The sequence below is a fragment of the Crocodylus siamensis genome, chromosome 5 (assembly GCF_052110815.1).
Source record: "Crocodylus siamensis isolate JL-2025a chromosome 5, ASM5211081v1, whole genome shotgun sequence".
Classification (NCBI taxonomy): domain Eukaryota; kingdom Metazoa; phylum Chordata; order Crocodylia; family Crocodylidae; genus Crocodylus; species Crocodylus siamensis.
The window spans coordinates 131,357,865-131,380,787 of NC_143399.1; the positions used below are offsets into that span (position 1 = coordinate 131,357,865).

General features: G+C 40.9%; 1 protein-coding gene across 4 annotated transcripts in view; it reads left to right on the top strand.

Annotated features, from left to right (window-relative positions):
• ULK4 (unc-51 like kinase 4) overlaps window positions 1-22,923 on the top strand; it is a 454,563-nt gene that overhangs the window by 373,412 nt on the left and 58,228 nt on the right. For all 4 annotated transcript variants that reach the window (XM_090050395.1, XM_090050394.1, XM_090050393.1 and 1 more), the window contains one exon: window positions 575-760. In XM_090050395.1, coding sequence (XP_089906521.1) covers window positions 575-760 — 186 coding nt within the window. The remainder of the gene's footprint in view (window positions 1-574; window positions 761-22,923) is intronic.

Sequence of the window (22,923 nt, forward strand, 5' to 3'; positions counted from 1 at the left end):
CTGCTCCTCCCCACTCCCTTTGAGCCACCTCGGCTGTGGGGCTTGCAGTGAGAGTAGTGTCTTTGGCTGTGGGGCTCATAGGGAATGCCGCCATCACTGCAAGCCCCACACCTCACAAGGTTTGCAGTGGTGGCAGTGTTCTCCCCACTGCAAGCCCCGTACCTCATGAGACCAGTAACAGGGGCAGTGTTCTCCTCGCTCCCTGCGCTGAGCGCCCAGGGGAGCCCAGGATCAAGCCCAGGCTCTCAGCGTACCAGTGATAAGACACAATAGTACAATCTAATGCACGATCCCACAATCATATCTCCTGCCATGCATATGTGGCACGGTGGGAGGCACAATTGTGTGGATCATGCATTAGACCCCATTGCACATTTACCAGCACATGTAGAGGGGCCCTTAGTAATGTCTTTCTATCACTTTATAAATCTTTTATAAACTTTTATTGTGTTTTAAAGTACGATGATTGGAAATTATTGCTTTCTACCACAGTACAAATCTTCACAGGAATCTCACAGATTCTGATGGTGCAGAATTTTGTGAAATATGAGTTTGAAGTGTATTTGTTTTTTAGCTTCCAAGTGAAGACACTGAAATATATGAGAGTGCATCACAATGCTTGTCATTGCTGGTTCAGCTGTATGGCGGCGACAGTCCAGAAAGTATGTCTCCAGAAAATATGGACAGCTTTGCCAAAATACTGAAGTCCAAAAGAGATCTGAGACAGCAGAAGCTTTTGTTAAGAATCATCAAAAGATTGGTGAGTTAAAAAACTTTATTTGCATCCAAAATTCAACTTAACATTTCTGTCTTGGTTCTTGTATGGTTGGATGAAAAGATATTGTTGTGATTTGTGTTTTTCCTCCTTTAAATAAAAGTTTGGTGTGTAAAGAATATTAAGAGTTCTTAAAGAAGCAAAAATTATCATATATATCCATTCTATTTTCTCTAGAAGATGATACCGGTTACTGGATCAATGCATGTTTTATATTCAATATTAAGAACCCACTGTAATAGAACTTCATTCCCTTCCCCCACTACCATTAACCCTCTTTTTACTTTGTTAAGAGAAAGCTTATGTTGTTTATATATTTATTTAGTGTCTTGTCTTTAAAAATTATTGAATGTTATTTTGAATATTTCCAAAGCACTGACCTTGTAACATAAAATTATATTGTTTGTTTTCTTGTCAGACAATAATTCATTTTTGTAGTTGAAATACATCCATATATAGATTATTTTATTATTTTTATCAAATGGTAAAACTGCTTTTGACAGAATGGTTATAACTTGGAATAAGTCAGTAGGAATCGCACAAATCCAAGTCCAGTGAAAGTTACAGACATGTCATGACTTCCATTCCTGTCATGCTTAATCATCAGGAGGGCAGTGTTGTTTCTTAGAAGTGGACTAAGTGTATAGAAAATCATATGATCTATAATTTACTTTTAATCTCACCATACTTTTAATTTTAATGTCTTTTGGAAAGATGATTTAGCTGAACTATGTACTTGACTCTGATAATTACCCTTTACTCTGCTGTAGCCTCCAGGAAAAAAATGTTTTCCAAGGGGAATAACTTCCTTCTGAGTCAGGGTTAAACAAGGTATACTTGTGGTTTCTAAGCTCCTGCAAAGTTTATGGATTTTGTCGGTTGGTGTCCTGACCAGAAGATTGAAGAAGTCAATATAGATATGGAGTTAGAAAGAAGTGGCTGCCATACCACACTCATCTTTGCATGACAGAAAAGCAAATATAGCTCCCTCCCCCTTTCCAAACCCAAATTTCCCCAAAGTGTTAACTTGTGAAGCTAAAACTCACTTTACCCAGATAAATTTAAACTTCTGAATTCCCATCACCCCTGAATTCCTTTCCAGTTTCAACTTCTCTGTTCTGTACTTCACCTCATCTTGAAAAGTGACTTGTGGCAAACATCTTACATGACATTCTTGCTAGCGTTTGTCCAGCCATACTCCTGCCATGCTGTAGAACTGACTCTGGCCTAAAAATAAGACTAAAGAGGCAGCAAGATGTGTCGATAGTAAAGATGGTTCTGACGGAGATAGGCAAGAAGCTGGCATACGATTTCAGATCATTCCATTCCAAATTTACTACTGTCTGTGTGGCTTCATTTCTCTGTTTTGAAGAGTACCAAAGGCTGACCTAGGACAAGTGGTGAATGACCTAGTGACCTAGGGGTGGTGAATGTTCCACACAATATCTTAACTCCAAGCTACATAACACCACAGAAAATAAATATATCCTATCACCTTTGATAAACGTGAGTCTTGGAAGGTCCTGTACCATCGGTTCTCTTTGTACGTCAACAATATTGATCGTTGCTGTAAACTAGAACAGGGAAAGATTTCTCCAATTATGTGAGATGATAGGATTTCCTCTCAAAGCAGCAAAAGTAGGTTGCATAAATAATTTGACAGACTGTATAATAAATCTTATTTTATTTCTATGAACCTTAAAAATTCATATCCACAAGAGATAATTATCTTGTCAAAATTACAGTAATCACAAAAGACACTGAAATATAATCAGATGAATTCAACCCACTTCCAGCTGTTCATGCTGAATTTTGTATCCTACAGCATGGTTTCTCAAACTTTTTGAAATTTGGTCAGCATTTTGAGAGAGAATTTGTCAAGTGCACTGACTTCCTGTCACATTTAGCACTGCTTGCACTGCCATCTCTTTTCTATCCATGATCTTATTCCATCTCTTTGGCAACCATAGCTACTGCTTATGTAAGAAAGAAATATTAGGAAATTATTTAAATGCAGTTCTGTAATGGCTTCCCTTATTATACTGCATATGCTGGAAATGAGGAAGAACCAGTTCGCTCTCTACCAAGTGCTCTATGCACAACCAGGGATTCTTGGATAACAGTCCTAGAACGTTGGTTTAGAATATGTGAGTGGAATCATTAACAATATACTGAGCAGGCATTATTTGAGTTTCAAACTCCTATGGTGTTAGTTTAATGTAATAACCTGAATTTAAATATTTTTTCTCCTATATGCATACTGTGGGCAGATGGGTAGCTGTTTTAGGATAGATTATTTTAAACTAGGATATCTGCATGGCAATAGGCAGTGAAATATATTATCCTTTTAGGATTGCCATTCCCACTGACATTTTGGATTGAAATGTTGCTGTTTTTGAAAGGTAAAATAGGTGCAAGAAAAGAAAAATGTCCAGAATAGACTAACTAATTAAATGTCACAGAATGTACATGTTCTTTAGACACCTCTGGATTCTGATTTTATTTTAATGATAACTAAAACTGAGGAATAATAATCAGGTAATATGCTTTGTTCAAATTTTTAAAAATGAGTCTTTTTTATTAAATATGCCACATTGACTGACTTCCATCTCTTTTTGCTTCAACTCACTAGTATAAACTAAGATTACCCTAGTTTCAAAAAAATGTAGGCCCTTGAAATACTAGTAGGTAGCCACTTATGTACCAATGTTTTCAGAACAGAATTTTAGAAAAGTTGACTAACAAATATTGGATAGCAACAAGGAAATGAAGTATATTCTCCCACCGTTAGACAAGGTTCTTTGGGTGTATCTGATATCTTTTATTAGACCAACTTAAATCACTGGAAATTTTTTTCTTAGTAGGCTTTCGAGTTTAACAACCTTTTGTCAAGCTGAGGAAGCATCTGCAGTTGGTGTGTGCTCTTCCTGGATGGAATGAATAGTAAAGAAGCCAGAGGCTGGTCTGCATGCAAGAAAGGCAGTCAGTGAAGATGTAATTTGAGGAGTCAGTGGGTGAGAGACAGACAGAAGGGGGATGAATGTAGCAGGTGAATAGTGGAGAGGAACCTGGGGAGTCAGATGTCAGGCAAAAGTTATACTGTGTTATAAATCCAGTGTCTATATTTAGTCTATGATTCTTTGAATCCAGGAGGCTGATGAAGTGAAGTTTGTAGGCTCATCTGTGAAAAGTGTTTTGTCAATTCCCTTTGAGGATTAGAACTGAGAGACTGGACAAAAAGTGGTTGTCTTGTGAGAAATGTGCCCCCACAGGTAATTGGGCATTCTTGCTTTCACTAGATTTCCGGTGTGTATTCATTCTGGTGCTTATTTGGTCTCTCCTATGTGTTTTCCATCAGGGCATTTGGTGCGCTGGATGAGTTATATTACATTTCTGGAGGTGCAGCTGTGAGATCCAGGAATGCTGATGGTTCTGTTGTAGGGTGCAGTTATTGCGGGGGGGGGGAGATGTGTTGGCAGGTTTTGCATTTCTTGTCATGGCATGGTCTGGATCCATTTGGTGTGTTCTGGGCTGTAGGAAGCTTGCTTCTGCTGATGATGTTAGTGAGGTTCAGAGCTTGTTTAAAGGCTAGGATGGGTAGTTCTGGGAAGATCTCTTTAATAGTAGGGTCTCCTTCTAATATGGGTTGCAGTTATTTGAGGATTTTCTGTATAGGTTCAAGGGAGGGGAGATATGTCATAACCAGTGTTACTCAGTATGTCCCTAATTGTTGTTGCTTCATTTTGGGACAGGCAGTTTTGGTATTTGTAGCTTCTGGATCTTTCTTGGCAGCATTTGTATAATCTGGCAGTCTCATTCATATTATCTGACACAGGAATGGGACCCTCTTCTGTATGGCAGTTCCAGAATCATTTTGGCTTCTTCTTAATAGAATGCTAAGTCTTCTGACTTCACCTACTCTGTAGAAGTCCCAGACTATATATACTTTGCCACCTTCCAAGGGATCTTGTACATTGAGATGTTTCCCCCCAGAAAAGGAAAAGATTTTCAAAGTGGGAGATTATTGTATATTAACAGTTTGCTTTACTCAGAAATTTTCAGCCATTCTTTTTCAGATATACCTGTCTGCCATCTCAGTTTCCCATCTTCCTGTGCACAATGCTGCTGTTTTCAGTTGTTGCACTATCACAAGATTTCTTAACCAACTGTCCTATGACTTTCCAATGGTTACAGAATATTGCAGCGCAGGATTTCAGCTTGTACTGACAGAAGTCATATTTTCCACTTTTGATCCAAGGGGAAACTTTTCCCTAGTTTGCCTATGCATAAAGAGAACTTAATTTAAGAGAGAGTAAACTTGAGGCTTTAATGGAAGGCCCTTTTTGGGCTGTTTTCCAGTTACCTGTTCAGTATTTCTCTCCTAAATTACTTTAAAAATTATATCTAAAGTCCACCTAAATCAGGCTTCTAATCTTTGGTGACCCTCCTAAAGCCTCATTCTCATTCTGGTGAAACTAGTCTCTAAAAAAACAGATGTCAAATAGTACTCTAGCTTTTACTGAGCAAATCTAATACATTTAGCAAATTATCTAGCCTTTTAGTAGCCTTTAATGACCTGCATAAAAATGCTTCTGTTTATTCTAGGCTGTGTAATAAGATGTCAGCATTAGTGGGAAAACATGAAAGTCTAACAAGTTGCTCTGCTAGGTGTAAGCATAATTGACATTTCTCATTTCCATCATAGAAGTTAGCAGAGATATTAGTTTGAGTTCTGTAAACAGGTTTATTCGGCACTAGGCATCTATTGACTTGGCATCTATTTATGATTGTATTTTATTGTGGTAGTTCCTCATGGCACAACATGCTGAATAACATCCAACAAAAAGCCTGTTCCAGCTCCAGAGTTGACAGTCTAAACCAGGGATGCCCAACCTCCAGCTCATGGGCCAAATGTGGCCTATGGAGCCATAAGTATCCAGCCCATGGGGCTTCCCACAGATTCAGAAATTTGGCAGCAGGGGAGCTTTGGCAGGGGAAATTTGGAGCTTTGAAGTCAGGCCATATCGCTCCCCCTTGTGGGGCTGTGTTATACCCCTTCCCTCCCATGCGGCCGGGTTGGGATGACCCCTTTCCCTCCTGGCACTGGGTTGGAGCCGGGTCAGACCCCTTTCCCTGTGGGGCTGAGCCGTGTCCCCTCCCTCCCTCCTGCAGGGTCAGGTTGGAGCCGTGATGCCCTCTGCCCCCTTCTGCATGGCCAGATGGGCCCTGCTGTTACCGCTCTGTGCTGGATCAGGGCTACCAGCCAGATCCAGTCCACGGACAGCCCTAGGCACTGCCTTCCCAGCCCGCCAGCCAAAAAGGTCGAGCACCACTGGTCTAAGCAACACTCACTGACGTTTGAGTTAGGAGAGCAATTCTGCAGTCCCTGTTTAAATACAACTCTTAATCCTGCTTTACTGGTGAATGTGCCTCACACAAGATTCCCACCAGCAGGGATACACATGGGTTACCTTGAAGAAGTGAAAGCATTTATTTACGAAAGTTTTGGTAATTCAGATGGTGTTGCCTTTATAATGCAGCTCCACCTAGTCAGAGCCACAAGGAGGTGCTTATGTGATTTGCAGCAGACACTGCCTTAATAAAAGCCACATAAAGCTTAATGTACTTGTTAGTATATCCCACTTGTATGAACACTGTCAGGGAACCTCAGTTAGGAGAAGGAATTGTTCTTGTGGGGGTATTTTCTTTGCTTTTATCTGTAAAATGCCTTAAGCTAAATTACTTTAGAGGCCCATTATCTGTTGTGAGGAAGAACTTCATCACAGGAATGATAGTTCAGTTTTAGGCAGCACACTACAGATGTGGCTTGCTGATATGTATATCTGTGCTAAGTCTGATTAAAATCAACCTATGGTTAATGTGCTGTTCTTAATATAAAGAACCTGCATTTTTCTTATACCAAATAGTCTCCATCTCCCCCCCTTCCCTTGTTATATCCTTTATCCTTTCACTCTTTAGTTGGCTGCAGTCTCTAGTAGACTTTCTTTCAGTAGGATAAGGTGTTTCATTAGTTAGAAATTACTAATGACTCCTCCAGCAAAGAAAAGCCAACCAATACATGCATATCACAAACAGGATGGGTTAACCTAAAAATGTTGTAGCCAACGTAATGAAAGTATAGTGTCACTTCTTTGCTTTATCCTTCCACCATTGTGTCAAGAAGCTCAATCTGTTTATAATCTCCACACAGCCCTTTGTGTAATAGTTATGGACAGGTTTTAATGAAATTTGAGAGAGTCTCTAGAGATCACAGATACAGAGGCCTTTAACACGGTGACGTTGCTTAGCAACCTTAAGCCATTACATTGCCAGACTCTGTAATAACATGATATACTGCTCTTCTGCCAGTCCCTGATGAAAATGTAATGGAAATAATCCCCTTCTAAAGGTTGTACTCTGTTAGTATTTGGAGGGTGAAAACCTCATTTCACTGCTAGGTTTTCATCTAGTCACAAAGTAAGTTATTAAATATAGTTTTCTAAATATTGCACGTGTTTCAGCCCAAATACATTTTAGGATATTTTTAAAAGCAGACATAACGCTCCTAACTAATGCTAACAAGTAAGACTTATTCTGTTATCAGGTTGGACTGGTCTGCTGCCCTTTTTCCCCATTCAAGAAGCAATATACTGGTCCAGATTCGGTAGTGACTGAAACAGTCATATAAGCAGAAGCTAATGTTGCTGGCTGCAAGAATCAATGTAATTAAACTAATACAGATTCGGGCCCAGTTCTTTACAACAGTACAGCCCCTTTGCATTGTTTGGCTGTTCAGTGAACCAAGAGTTGAGCGAATATGAAGCCATTTTGGTGAACAGTTTTTAAACAGCTTTCCTACAACTTGATTTTAACATTTCTGTGTTCAGTTTACTTGCAATTACGGGATCTACTAATGCAGATTCTCATACTAAACAATTTTTAAGTTCAATGCCAAATATCGCTGGAAAGTGTCTATGAAATTCCCTTTATTTGTGTGTTCTCAGCAACAACCGAAAACTCATTTAGTTGGTGAAAAAAATGAAGCCTGGTTAATTTGGAACGTATAATCCCAATGTATCCTCAGACATTTTTCAAGCAAGGCAAAAGTCTTCAAATGTGAAGTCTTTTTGCATAAAATTTGTACTCACTGAAAACACTGTTCTGTGGTATTTATCTATGGATCTTGCATCATGCTACATTCTCAATTCTAGCCAGTTACTGCAAAATCCGTGGCACTTTTTTTAAGACTATATCAGATTAAATCTAATTTGTCTAATTACATTCTACACCCTGAAAGCCAACTTCTGATTTGGGTTGGATATGAAGTTTCCATTTCTTGTCCTGAATTATTGTGTACTGCTGCTCTTCACTGTTAAACATTTTACCGCAGAGGGGGGAGCATAAATTGTTCTCTGTGAAGAGTTTATACAGCAGATTAAGCATCAAATTCAGGCTGATTTATAAACCATGGATTCCTTTCAGGTTGGTCATTTTAAATGCAATAAACTCTGTTTAATTCACCTATAGGTTAATTTGCCAGGATGGTGTAATCACTGTTATTATTATTTCCAGCAGCAAATTCATCAACTCCTGGTTATTGGTCAGTACTGGATAATTCACCATTATTTGCATTCTCTTTGTAGCAGTGAATTAACCAGAGCTTAATCTGTGACACGTTTTCACTAGTCTTAGCACTATACAATAAAAGCTGTGTTATCCAGCACTTTATTAACTGGCATGCTGATTGACGGGGCAAAAGTGAAACCGGAAGTCCCACAGTGGCACTTCCAGTTTCGCCAAGTCCCACTTTGCCGACTTTGGACCACGGCTCAGGGCAAAGCAGCCTGCACGGGGCCCCTCTCCCTGTCCCCTGGCACACTGATGCCAGCGAGTGAAAGACCTGGTGCACCAGACGTGCGGGGGGGCCTGAACAGGCAAAAACGCCTCTCAGGTAACTGACATATTTGATTAACTGGCACTCCCCATTCCCCATGGATGCCGGATAACATAGCTTTTACTGTATGATTTACATCCCCTTAGCTTTAGTGAGGAGCTCCCCGTCTGTTTTGATACTGAGCTTTTATTCATGAATTCAACAGCACACTGTTGTAAACGTCCGCTGCATATATGATAAACCATTCTCTTCAGTCACCTATCTCCAAAAAACAGAGAAGAGGCCTGATTACTGCAGAGCAGTCTTACCATTACTCAGTGTGTGAAACAAAGTATATTTACTGTCACCATGTAAAGTCTTTAAACAAATGTGGGATGTCACATTTGTGCCAAAAAAGAACATAAAGCAATTGTCTTTTGCTTTTAGTGTAGTAACCCCATGAACAATATTGTATTCTTGATTACTTGTTATTTTGTATATTCATCCATGATATCTGCAAGCAAAGACATTGAACTGGGAGTGTAGATCAATGGTTCTCAATATTTTTAGATGCAAGGCAGCCCTTAATATACTCAAGGCACCTCTCAGAAAATGGCAGCACTTAATTTTCACTTGTTTTTTTGACTACAGGAAAATAGGAGCAATTCTTTTGTTGCAAAGAACTCCGAAAGACCACAACAGTTTTTAACACTGTGAATTTCTGTTGAAAATCTTTATCTTGTGAATCATTTGGACATCGACCAGACCTAACATTGCGTGGTACTCTGTGGCACCCTTCAAATGACCTCAAAGCATCCCAGAGTGCTGCAGCACCCTGGGTGAAAATCACTGGTGTAGATTGTTGAAACGGTTACTCTACTTTAAAGAAGAAGGTGGAACTTATCACATTTCAGCTGAATCTGGTACAGTTTGTTTTTAATCTGTCTCTTCCTAACCCACAAAGAATTATTGCAGTTTAGCTTTACTTTACTGTGGGTTAGAATAAACAGATGAGACAGTTGCACTAAATCAGCAATGTGAGCTCCTGAATGGAAAGTTCCCCATGACTACTGATTAAAACAGTGTGATTGTAGGTCTGTCTGTGTTTGTCTGACACCAGGTCTGGCTTATTCCCAAAAAAGAAAAAATGAAAGTACTTTTAAGTCTTGCAACATATTTATTTCCACTGGCTGGAAGCTTTACACACAGTTTTCAGCATTTTAACACTCCAGTGTTGCATACATAAATTGGCAGAAGGCAGGGTAGAGATGCATCTTATAGACTAAAGAAATTCAGGGATGCATAAGCTTTCATGAGCAACAGCTCACTTAATCAGATGAGTGAAGCCTATAACCAGTGACTGAGACTTTTCCTTTGGTATTTGCCCTATATAATTTGATGAAGGAGAAAGATACAAATTGGAAATGCATCCAGTGTATGGATAAAGACAGGTGATGGAGATGATGGGTAGAGATTATTAAGCAAGATCTTCCTCCAGAGGTGTAGCCAAGTAGCTCCACACATGGGACAGCTGCATAACGTGCAGCACCAGCTGTCACAATGCTATCGCAGCAACATGGTCAGCCACTGTTGCAGTTGCAGCTATTTTTGCACCTTCCCCCACACAAAGGCAACACCTAGACCTGTTGCCTTCCCATCAGTTACACTACTGCCTTGCTTATGAGAGCTCATGCATCTCTGATTAAGTTAGTGTATAGCAGGGGCAGGCAAAGTCCAGCCTATAGGCCAGTTCCAGCCAGTAGCGGACTCCATTTCCCAGCAGCCCCTGCCTGCATGGCTGGGGCTGGTCTCCATGGAAACCCCAGCCACAGCTGCACTGTGATAGAGCAAATCTGGGATTACCATGGAGTCCAGGCCCAGCCACGCTGGCAGGGCATGCAGCAGGGCAAGGAGGGGGCTAGCCTGGAGCCCTAGGATCTTGTGGTGAGGGCAGCTTGGTCCCTGAGCATGCAGGCTGCAGACTGCAGCTCTGCCCTGGCCTCAGACCAAGCTATCCCTGCCACAAGATCCCAGGGCTCCGGAACAGCCCTCTGCCCTGCTCTGCCCTATCACATGCCCTACCAGTGTGGCTGGGGTTGGTCTCCATGGCAACCCCAGCTGTGCTATCACAGCACAGCTGGCTGGGGCCTCCATGGAGACCAGCCCCAGCCATGTGGACAAGGGCCGCTGGGAAACGGAGTCTGGCTGCCATCCCCTGATCTATAAGGTACTTCTCTACCTTGACTTCTGACTGACTTCAGGCTAACACAGCTAACTGGGGCAGGGGCTCCTCCTTAAAAATTGGCTGTTGGTATCAGCCCAAAAAATCTCTATTGGTCCACCCCTACTTATCACCAAGTGCAATCATTCAAAATCATCAGATGGACTTTAATATCCTGAGTTCTTTTTCTTTACTTTCCATTTTTTGTGCCTTCAGAGTACAATCGGGTTAAATTTTCAGTATTCTCTCTACAACCATGAAGGCCAGAAACTTACTTTTATTTTTTAATCAAAGCTGAGATGATCAAATGATCACTTGACTCCAGGAGCTTGGTTTTTATGAAATACATATTACAAGAGTCATGATAAAATATTCAAAATTAGTAACTACGTGTAGTAAAAAAATCACCTGAATTAGAATGTTATGCATGACTAAATCAAAGAATGATTGATTTCACATTTTCAGGATTCAGAAGCTTTTGGCTTAAAAAAAGATTTTGAAGGTCTTCTAATTTGAGGTCCCCTTTTTGTCAAGCTGATTTTTTTTTTTGCAAGACACCAGTGGCTATCTTAATCTGCATTTGCTTTTTCATTTGATTAGAGACATATCTCCATAATAACCAAATTGCTGTCTAGATTATTTATTTTAACAAAGAAATAACCAGGTGCTTTTGTCATAGAGCAGAAAGTACACTGCTCTTTGTCTAGTATTTGCATCACATGTGCACCTGCCTTGTCGGCATGTTATTTATTGAAGTCTTTTGTGCCCAAGAAATCTGCAAAAGGGGATGCACTTACATTATCTATATCTATCAGTTCAGAAGTCCAAGAAGAAGCCAGTTTCAGTGGTTGTCTTCATTCTCCAGTATTTCTTTAAGATACATATCTCTTTTCCTGTAAATAGCTAGACGTTCTTTCTTTCTATGGTTTCCTTCTTTATCACGACTACTGGGAGTTTAATATAATTTATCTGTCCACATACGCTGCCATGAGATCTAATGTTTGCTAAGTACTGAGTGTCCTTTGAGTGATCAGTAGTGTATAATCACAAAACTGTAATTAGCAAGATGTTACCAATATCAGTAAGCTTATGTTAAGGTTGTCAGCATTGGATTCCTGGTTTAAATATGAATATAAGGCTGAATAATGTTCTCGAGTCCTTAGAATGTGGCCCAGGATTTGTGGCTGCTCTTACTTGTACTGGGACCTGTATACCAAGCTTCCATTGCGTTATTGTCTGTATAAACAAATACAAAGGATAGTCCTTATCTTAAAGAACTTAGAATCCAAATAGTTAGGTTCCTTCTAAGCATGTTTAAACAATTGTCTGCAACTGAAGTTCCCATGTAGTAGATAATTTGACTTGAGAAAGTGCTGTGAGCCTGGATGAGACTTCAGCCATGGTGTACATGCAGATGTGGATGAGGCTTTAACAAGTTATCCTAATTATCAATATGGAAGTCACTCCCAAGTTTGAAATCTCACCTACAGAGGTGAATTCAGTACTTCAAAATTCTTAATCTTGACACATTATCAATGTGACACCATTCTCTGAAGCCATAGAAACTGTGAAGAAATAAACCATACATTATGTGTATTGAAAAATATAAACAGAAGCATAGAAATCTCCTTTACGGTGTCTTCTACAAATCCCTCTTGCAAATACCTTGAACTTCTACTGTAAACTTAAGGCACTGTATAAATTATAACAATTGCACTATTGGAATAAGGCTACTACTGGGAGAATTGCCAGTTTGGCAGTAGAAACCACAAGTATACAGATATTCCAGATTTTTCTCCTGGAGCAAAAATGGCAATTGATAGAAAAAATTAGACCCAACTACAACCAAGCAGAAATTGCTCCTGAGAGAATGGACATCTGTACACTTTTCTGTGGCTCAACTCCTCCCAGAACCCCAGAAGAGTGGAGCTACAGGGTAAGGCTCTGATGCCTTCCAAGAGACCAGGTTCACCCCCAGCCTGGAGAAGGCATAGGGGCAGCTGCTTTCACCCCTCCCACAGACTGGGAAGGGAGGAGATGAACAACCACCAGCGGCTCCCCTCCTGCTAAAATCCCCAGAGTGAGAAGCAGGCGGGGGATTTGCCATGCCACTTCCTCTGCTCAGCTCATGGCCGCAAGGAGCTGAGCACAGGGAGCAGTGCCACCCTATGTATTCTTCTTACTCCCAAGTCCGCAGACAAAGCAAAAGTATGTCTGTCTTGAAGGTGAGAGAATTTTGAACCTTTATGCCCTAAAAAGAAAATGAAGACAGGGATTCAAGGAGGTAGAAAGTGTTGACATGGTCAAAGAAAATTATTTTAGAAATGGATGAGGGAATGTAGAACTTCTTGATGTTTCTCCTTGAAAGCCTCATGCTTCTGATGCTTTATCAGGCTGAATTTGTTTTAGGTATTCTTCAGCACTAAAGTGCACGCTCTTGAAATTCCCTATAAAAGGGATCTGTTCTGATACTCCAGTGCCTGATACTGGTATGTGTGACTGTGCACTTGAAACAACCTCAAATAAGTCCATGATTCACATTAGGATTCTGGAAATAGGGATATATTTTAAAATAGCATGTATGTGCACTGAGGTCATGCTTTCAATAGATTGCTATAGCAATTGGTGTATTTTTCAGAGTTCAGACAGTGTTTCAATTCAACATCTTCAGTGATGAAACCTACACATTCTGAATTATGAAGGCTGTGCTAGTTAAACATTTATAGAAGTGCCCAATGCTGTCATTTCTTTAAACTATTAAGACGAAATGGTTTTATGTGAATATCATTATAAATTTATAACAAAGTAATTTGTGTGATGATGCACAGTTCTATGTGTTGTGAATTACTGTCCTAAATTTCACACAGCAGATGCTTTCTTTGGGATATAATGCCAAGTTGATTAGTTCATATGATGTAGCATAAGAATATCTCATAATTTGCATACCAGTTCTGTACTGATTATACAGTTGGCTTTTTTTAGATTGTTCAGGGTGCGTTTTCAGAGCAATGGAGTTGACAAAACTCCTGCTCTTGCCAAAAGGAGCTGACTGCTTAATTCTTTGAATATCAGTAAAAATGTACTCCCTCCAGGTGTATATAATAGTCAGTCAAGCTTAATAGCATTTCTCAGATACGGATCAACAGATGCATGTTATTTACCAGTATCGAATACTCAGTCCAAACTATTTAGAATATGTTTCTAACAAAATGTTCCCATGCTTACAGCCATGCAATGGCATTTAGAATACATGAATGATAATATATAGGTATAATACAAAAATTGATATACATTTTATTCCAGTTGGCTGTATCATGTCATACACCATTGAGCAAGTTCTGACCTCAGTTATGCTCTTGAAACTTGGGTAAATCTATTTTGTTCAGTAGAGTTATTCTGGATTAGAACTGGATTTATGAGAGTATAAGTGAGATCAAAATTTGCTTAGGATCGTATTTATGAGTGAGCCCAGCCAAGTATACGTTATGTGGAATGGGTATGAAAAAGATGGGATACATGCAACTAAATAAGAATTCAGAGACAGATATAAGATTTGTATTCTAGTCATTTACACTGAATTCATCTTTTTATGGTTGTTAAACTAATCGAGTAGTGCGTCTGGGTAAAGGATCCACTCAGCCTATTTGGTCCAGTGTTACTTATTTGTAGTATAGTTTTCCACTAGAGGGCTCCAAAGCTATAACAGCAAGATGTCATAAAGTGCTTTGTGAGATCAGTCTGACAGCCAAAAACCAATGGGCACTTTCGAAAGTGTTTGTAATAAATATGCACTTTTGCAGTTCTGTAGCTGTAGAGTTACAGTGCACCAACTCAAGTTTTGACTAAGATCCTCCACTTATCCATAATTTCTTAATCTACTAATTCTGATCAGTGAAAAACTATAGTCAAGTTTTACATATGCGCATATATATGTAACAGCCACCATCATATTTCTTTGAATACAAGATGTGTTTTTTCTTGCACTTAACATGGGTTGCTGTTGCTCTAGTCCCAGGTCCAGGGCTGGAGCCAGAGCTGCAGTCACCACCTATCATGGCCTAGTGCTGGGGCCAAAGCTGTTACTGCTGCTGCTCCTTGGCCAGGGTCATGGTAGCTTGAGGTTGTCTCACAGGGGAGAGGGCACGTAGTAGGGGGAGACCATGTGGTGCAGAGTGGGGAGGAGCACAGGGAACACTGCACTGCCAAGAGGGCAGAGGGGAGAGTGCCTGATGTGGAGGATGGAACATGCATGTCATTGTGCAGTGCAGGGTAGGGAGAGCATGGGGAAAGCCATGTGATATATTGGAGGGCACAGGGGAGATCATGCAGTGTGGGGGAGGGAGAAGCCCAAAGGAAACCATTCAGTAGCTTGTGTTCCCCTCTTCTTCCCCCTCCCTGCTGCCTTCTGAACTCAGAATTGCTGCCACTGCTATGACTGCCTGGCCAGGGCCAGACCAGGAGCCACTGAGTGCTCCATGCCCTGAGCTAGAGCCATAGTCACCACATAAGGTAAATGGTGGGGGGGGTGAGGACAGGTGCTAGTGGTGGCATACACTGGGGGTAGCGGGGACAAGGACTGGGGGAGAGACAAAGGGGGTACTGCTTTCCCTTCTGTAGCAGTGAGGAGGATGAATTTTAGACAGCCTTCTAAAATTAGATTCCTGGTATGGAAAATTATAATACATTTATTTTTTCCATGTCTAGAATCTAATTATTGGGGATCATCATAAATCTGAAGTCATCTTGGATTTGGGTAAATATGGTAAATAGCACATTGAACCCTATAGACTAGAATAACACTGACAAAAATTAATATTGTAGCAAAAGACTAACATTGTCAAAGTACTAGCCATTCTTAAAATGAACAGAAGTCATCTTAATATATATGATAAATAATACATTTGTATGAAACATGAATAGGGCCTTTGCTTATGAAGAAATGTTCAGAGCTCTCTTTTATCATTGCAAATCTTTAAGCAGTGAAATGTATGTATTTGCAGTGTTAATGAGGATATAATCATGAAATAGAATGCAAAATTTATTTCTATAGTTCATATCTGTGAGATGGCTAAAACTAGTTTGTGCCACATTTATCAGTAAGATGTGTGGCCTTGGCACTACTGACATAGTGATATTTATTTTACTTTTTGTGATTACTGAAAGGCAAATTATGGCTGTCAAGACTTTAGGAATAACATACCCTAAAATTCTTGGGTTATATGGACTATAATTCTGTTGAAGGGTTCTGGAAAACATCATAAGGAGATACTTACGTTGTTCATTCATTTCAGTAGAACCCCAATATGATGTTATTTAATAACAAAGGATCCTGTAGACTGTTCTCTTCTACTCTCTATAGTATGTCCTACTTCACCTTTCTGTTTATTAGTCTTTGCTGTTTTGCCTTGCTCATTCCATGTCTTTTTCCTGTATTGCCACCTCTGCCCCCACGTGTGTCTGATTCTCATTTCAACCCCTGTACCAGGTGCTTCTAATATCTTTCAGGACTTAAAAAGTTTTTAAAAGAAACTGAAAGCTGTATAGGAATCACCATTGAAACTTAGAGCAGCAGGAGCCTCTTGAATATTAAAATGCTTTCTCTTATGTTGCATTCTGACCATTGCAGGTTTCAGCAGGATCGTCTTCTCCTCCCTGAGGCTTGGTACTTTAAATTTGCATAGCTATGTATGATATCAAGAGTCCATAATTATATATGCATATGATTATGTTCTTATATGTGTACACATGGTAGAGTTATATACTTTTCTGCAATCAATTTTTAATTATGATGTTAAATTTGAATAGTATATACAATAGCTTTCTTTAATTTAGCATTTTCATATGCATAATGGTTATGATTTTCTAAAGTGTCTTGTGATTTGGAGTGCCTCTTTTTTGGGTACCCATTCTAAGGAGTCTTATAAGAACCTGGTAGTCAGAAAGTGTTATGCTCTTACTCCTGAAAATCACGCATTTTTTAAAGCATATCCAGTTTGTCATCCAAAAATACTAGGCACTTTTACAGGTTGTGGTCAAAAACTGTGCGTTTCTGTTACAAGAGACTTGGAAGCAGAGAGGTGAATCCAGTCACAATAGGAAGCTTTTGCAAACTTCTCAAATAATACTTTCGGTTTTCAAAGGTACCAGTCCCCCAGAACCTGCCTGGAAGGCAGAGGGGATGATCATATATGATATATTCTCTCTCTTTTTTTCCCCTTAGAATTGTTCCTTGTACCCATATCCAATTCCCCTTTTCACAGTCTCCTTTAAAGGAGACATGAACTAAATGATGTAGTCACTGTTTGACCCAGAAATTTCAAGCATCATCATAGAAATTTCAAGTGGTTTGGAAAAGAGGCTAAACAAGTTTGTCCATCTCTACTAGAAAGTAATAACTACTGAAGGTCAATTATAACAAAGTTAATTTATTTAGCTTTTGCCTAATGTTCATTACAGAACATAGAACAGATTTTAAAACTGATAAAACTTAATTGCATATGGATGAGAAACTAGAATCAAAATCTAATTACTAGAGCGATGGGAGCACGGGAGTTGGGCAAGACTGCAAAATGAGAGAGCAAGCGAGACAAAGACGAGGAAGGCTGGAAACTGTAAAAGTTTGGAAGATGTAAAGTAGAGTTTGTTTTTAGTAAAAGACTGAAAGAGTCCAAGGAGTATGGGAAAGGGTGTGTGTGTATTTCAGTGTTCAACAGAATGAGTCCTGCAGACCTTGGATATTATTGTAGTATATATCTTAGCAGGAAGAATAATCTGTTTCGTGTGTGGAAAGCTAAAAAAAAAAAGGGCGGGTTGTTTACAAGGACTAAGTATTTTAATAGAACAAAGTATCTTTCTTCTTTGAATAATTGTCTGAACAACTGTGGGTACTTGAGCAGTACTCAGTACAGGCTGCTCAGTTGGGCTGTGCGAAGCTTTGGTTGCTGATTTGATTCAGCAGAGATTCAGCCTGATTCAGCAGCCAAGTGTCCGAATTTGAATCAAATCAGGACACCCTTTAATCTCTCCAAATTGAATTGGAACCCTCTGAATTGATTCGGAGAGGTTCAATGATTTGGACATAGACACCTCTTTAAATATTTTTTCTACATGCCTCAAGGTACCAGTCGGCTCATGAATACTGCGATGCTGGGGTGGATGGAGCGTGGAGTGTGGGGGAGTCCCCAGAAGCACTTCTGGTTCACTTTTGGATCCACCGCAGAGCATTTGGGGGACCCCTCCCCACCCTTCAGCTCAGTGACTGGTGCTTCTTGGATCTGGGGGGGTACCCAGGGTCCCCCCATGGCCAATTGCCCCCAGAGGAGTGGGGGGGAGTGCCATGTGATGGACTCAGAGTGCCTTGGGAGTGATGGACTCAGAAGTGGACCAGAAATACTTCTGGTCCACTTCCAGGTCTGCCGCTGAGCAGGCCAGGGGGCCCCTGCACTCCTGTGGGACGCTCCATCTGCCCCACCATCTCAGCATACATGAGCTACGCCTGGTACCTCAAGGTATGTAGAAAAAACATTTAAAGCTGTGTCTATGGCCAAATCACTGATTCTCCAAATCAGCATCAAATCTTCAGATTTGGATTCAGCTGAATCAAATCAGGACAGTGCTCCAAATCAACAAATCGAATCACTGTCCCCCGATTCAGGCTGAACCTAAATCCGAATCTAATACGGCCCATTTCATACACCCCTACTGCTCAGGCCTCTGTCCTCAGCTTCTGTCCCTCCGCTTCCCACCCTTCACACCAAACAGACAAATGGTGAAGCACATGCTCTCAGTTCTTCTCAACCACCTGGCTAAATCAGCGTATCTTCTTGTTGTGTAGCGATCACAGCCCATGACCAGATGTCTACTTACCACTATTCCTTTCTGGTGTTGTTTCTTCTTGTTCTCTTTCCTTCTTTATACTCCTTCTTTTCCCCTCAAAAAATCCCAAGACTCTTGATGCAATTTGCCCATCACCCTATTTCTCCCACCCCCAATCAAGGGTGAGCCAACTTTTTCCCACCATGCCACACTGAAGTTTCTTAAAGGTTTGCAAAAGCCTTTCTTTTGTGTCACGGACCCAGTTCTTCACTTGGGATCAGAATCTGGTCCTTATGGCACTGATGCACCAATCATTGAAGCAAATGGCTTCTTGTTCCCTCTGCCATCTGTTTATGAAATTGGTTTTCCTAGTAGGAATCACCTCCAGATGTGTTAGTGAAATCCCAGTATGAATGAGAGATTCTCTTTATATGATGTTCTATCTGGGTAAGGTGGTCCTCTGTATCCGTCCTCATGTAAAAGATTGTTCTTTAAGTTCTGCTCTGACCTACAAATTGCATTACTGATTTTTTTTTTTCCCTAAATTCATGCTGTTCAAATCTGAAGTTGCCCTTCACACATTGGATGGGAAAAGATTTCTGGGCTTTTACTTGCATAGGAGCAAACTCCTTAGAAGGTATCAGACTCTTACAAGCTGCTGAAGGTAATGAGTGCTTTGGTAATTCAAGTGCTTTCCACCAGGGTTTAGGCTACTTCTGCTGCCTTTTTCCCAACGGGCCTCCATGTCAAATATTTGCTAAGCAGTAACTTGAGGCATTTTTACATGTGCTCAGGGGTGCAGTGCCGGGTGATGTAATTAGTGAGCTCTGCTAATTAAAAGCGCCTGTGCGTCATGTGTATCAGCATCCTCGCACTGAAAAATTGTAGTGGGGCACTTTGAACTAAAGCTCATTGAACATGTTTTATTTCAAAGCACCCTGCTGCCATTTTTTCAGCCCGGGGACACTGATACACACGACATGGAAGGCTGCTGGAGCATGTCAATTTCTATGTTCTGGCAGACTCGATTAATCGATTAATTGAGTCTGTTCCAACGCAGTGGATTTCCAGCGCATTGGAGCAGACTCCCTGCATGTCTATAGGAGCCCTTCAGGTTTGGGTTATACCTTCACTAAGCACTCAGATTGTGGAAGATTTCTTCAGTGGAGTGTCAGGTGTGAGGAGACACAGCCTCCCACCTCCAGGTGTTGGAGTCACCCACATATGAGAATATATGAGGTACTTACTTGAAGAAGAAAAACGAAATCACTTATTGATAACTGGGGTTTTTTTAGATGTGTTAGCCACATGCACATTCAAACCCTGTCCTTCTTCCCCCCTCTCTCAGAAAGTCTGTAGCTGAGAAGAAACTGAAGAGAGGGGCTGTGCACTCCACTCTTTTTCCCCTAGGCTCAGGGAGAAGCCAAAGGGAAGGAAGGGGCTGGATTGGCCTTTATGGATTAAATATTAAAGTGTCCAATTAGAAGGTTCATGGGCTGATTCCAACTCTGCATATGAGAATGTGTTTTTGGACACCACGTTTTGAAGAATTTGAGTTACTGGCAAATCATTTACTTTCTAATGAATCCATCTCTAGACACCTACTCTTTTACATCTAGGACCAGGGTTAGAGTCATTTTAACAGATCAGCAGATGTAATTTCAGGAAAAGTAAGCTTTCATTAACATCAGCTTTAGAACAGAGATAAGAATGGGAAGAAAAATATACTACCTGGACATAGAAGTTTTTCCAAGAGGAGGATCACCTAACTCCCTGATTAAAGGATAGTAACTAAGAACAATACATTTGGCCTTTCACTGCCACTGATATGACAATCCTGAAAAGAATCTAGAAAAAAAATTATATATTCATATAGAATTAATACATTAATGGATCTTAATCCAAGAATGTAAGGATTTTTAAAATATATGAAATGGATGATAACAGCTTTCATATAAATTCAGTAAAATGTAATAAGGAAAATCATGAGCTTTTCCGTCTCTCAGGTGGCTTGCAAAGCTCATTATTTTGATTTTATTTTCCTGACATTAATCTTTTCACTAAAGGCATAGAGTTGAAAATAGAATGATGATTAGCATTAGCCCATTTATGAGAAACTAGTAATGACAGAAGCTTATTTATTGCTGTGTACAATTAAAATGTGATATGAACACATGAAAATTAAAATTAAAATGAGACTATAGCTTGTCAGCCGTTTTCTTTGTTCACCTGGGTCTTTATTAGACCATTGCTGCTCACATACATTTATATATTTAAATATAATAACAGAAGCAGCATCTTTATTACTAGAAATGCCTGAACCAGTTGGATTACAAAGCACACAAAAGAAATTGTGCATCCAATAAAACCTTTGTTAAAGAACTGGATATGTAAATCCAGATTATTCTGAGAAAATATTGACCTTTCTGCCCTTTTTCTTTGTTACATCACATTTTGAGTTCCTTGCCATAAAAAGTTGCTTATGTATAGTATCTAGAGTATTTGAGTACATGTGTTTTATCTACATGACAGCACTAGGTAGAAGTGAAAGCTAACAGTTTGAAATCTTAACAGGAAAATGTATGGTTTTTGTTTTTAATTCCATATCATTATACAAAGACACGTTTGTGTTTCTGTGGTCAGGTTTATTACTTTTTCACAAGGATTTTTGGGGCTGATGCTCCTATTAAGGTATGAGAGATTCATAGTAAGGGGAAGCCATAAGGAACCTGTTTTACTTCCTTTCAGTACCTTTAAATGTGGGGGAAGCAATACTGTAGACCCTTCAATGAGGAAAGCACAATGCAGCACAAGCCCTAGTTTTGTGGTGGCACATAGATATCCACAGAGGATAGCTAGACTGAGATGGGGACCATCTGAAGTTTCACTTGGTCAGCCATAAGGGGAGTAGTAAACAGCATACAGAAATGTAATGTCAAGTATCTGGGAACTCTGGGTGGTATTCTGAAGCCAAATGCTTCCCATGCTCCCTCTGAGACCGAGTATTGCTTCTCAATCTTCTATACCTACAGAGTATAAGGAAGCCCTAACATTTTATGATACTGCTGGCTCTCATAAATGGTAGGGAAAATTATCAACATCACAGTTGTTCAATAACTCTTCTTAGTTTAATAACTTCCTAGTTTAACTACTGGTAGCACTATTTTTCAAAAAGATGGAATGAAAGTACTCAACTCTTCAAATGGTTGTATATTTGGGGACGTATTTCTCCTCACCATTTTCCCATTTCTATATAAATCCATGATTCTCAATCTTTTTAGATTCAAGGCACCACTCATTAGACTCAAGGTTTTTGGTTGTAGCCGTGTTGGTGGGCAAATACAGCCTGCAGGCCAGATGCGGCCCACCAGCCCGTTCTGTCTGGCCTGTGGGGCCTTTAAAAATTTTAGAAAATTAATTTATACCTGTCTGTGGCTGCCTGTCAAAGATGACAGGCAGCCAGCAGCAGCAGGGCCCAGCAGGAGCCTGTGGCTAAGCAACAAGGCTAGCCCAGTTCCACCCAGCCCCCCACCCCCTTCCCGCCCTCAGCCCCCTACCAGAAGCCTCTGTGGCTTCTGGCCCCATACCCCTGGAGCTGTTCCCCCTCCCTCTATCTGAGTGGAAAATAAGGTAAGATTGGATGGAGGGAGTGTCTGGAAGTGGTGGTTGCAGGGAGTGATGGGGGATGCGTGGAGCAGTGCAGTGGCAGGGGGGCTGTGGGGAGCAGCGTGGGAAGTGGCAGCTGCGGGGAGTGGCGGGACCCACGTGGTGCACAGCAGGCGGTAGAACCATAGTGGGCAGCAGAGCCACAATGGTCCCCAGCAGGCAGCAGGACTGTGGCAAGCCCCAGTAGGCAGCACAGTGGGCCCTGATGGGTGGCAGAGCTGCGGCTGGGCCCCATCAGGTGGCAGGGCTGCAGTGGGCCCCAGGAGGCAGCAGAGCTACAACGGGCAATAGAGCCATCATGGGCCCTGGTAGTTAGTGGGGTTGTGGTGGGTGGTGGAGCAGTAGCAGGCAGTGGGCCCTGGCAGGTGACAGAGCCGTAGCTGGGCCCCAGCAAGTGGCAGGAGCCAGTGGGTGGCAGAGCCACGGTGGTTCCCAGCAGTTGGTGAACCCACCATGGGTGGCGGGACCCGGTAGACGGTGGAGCCCCAGTAGGCAGTGGGGCCACAGTAGGCCCCTGCAGGCAGCACAGCAGACCTCAACAGGCAGCATAGCCACAGCCAGGCCCCAGTGGAC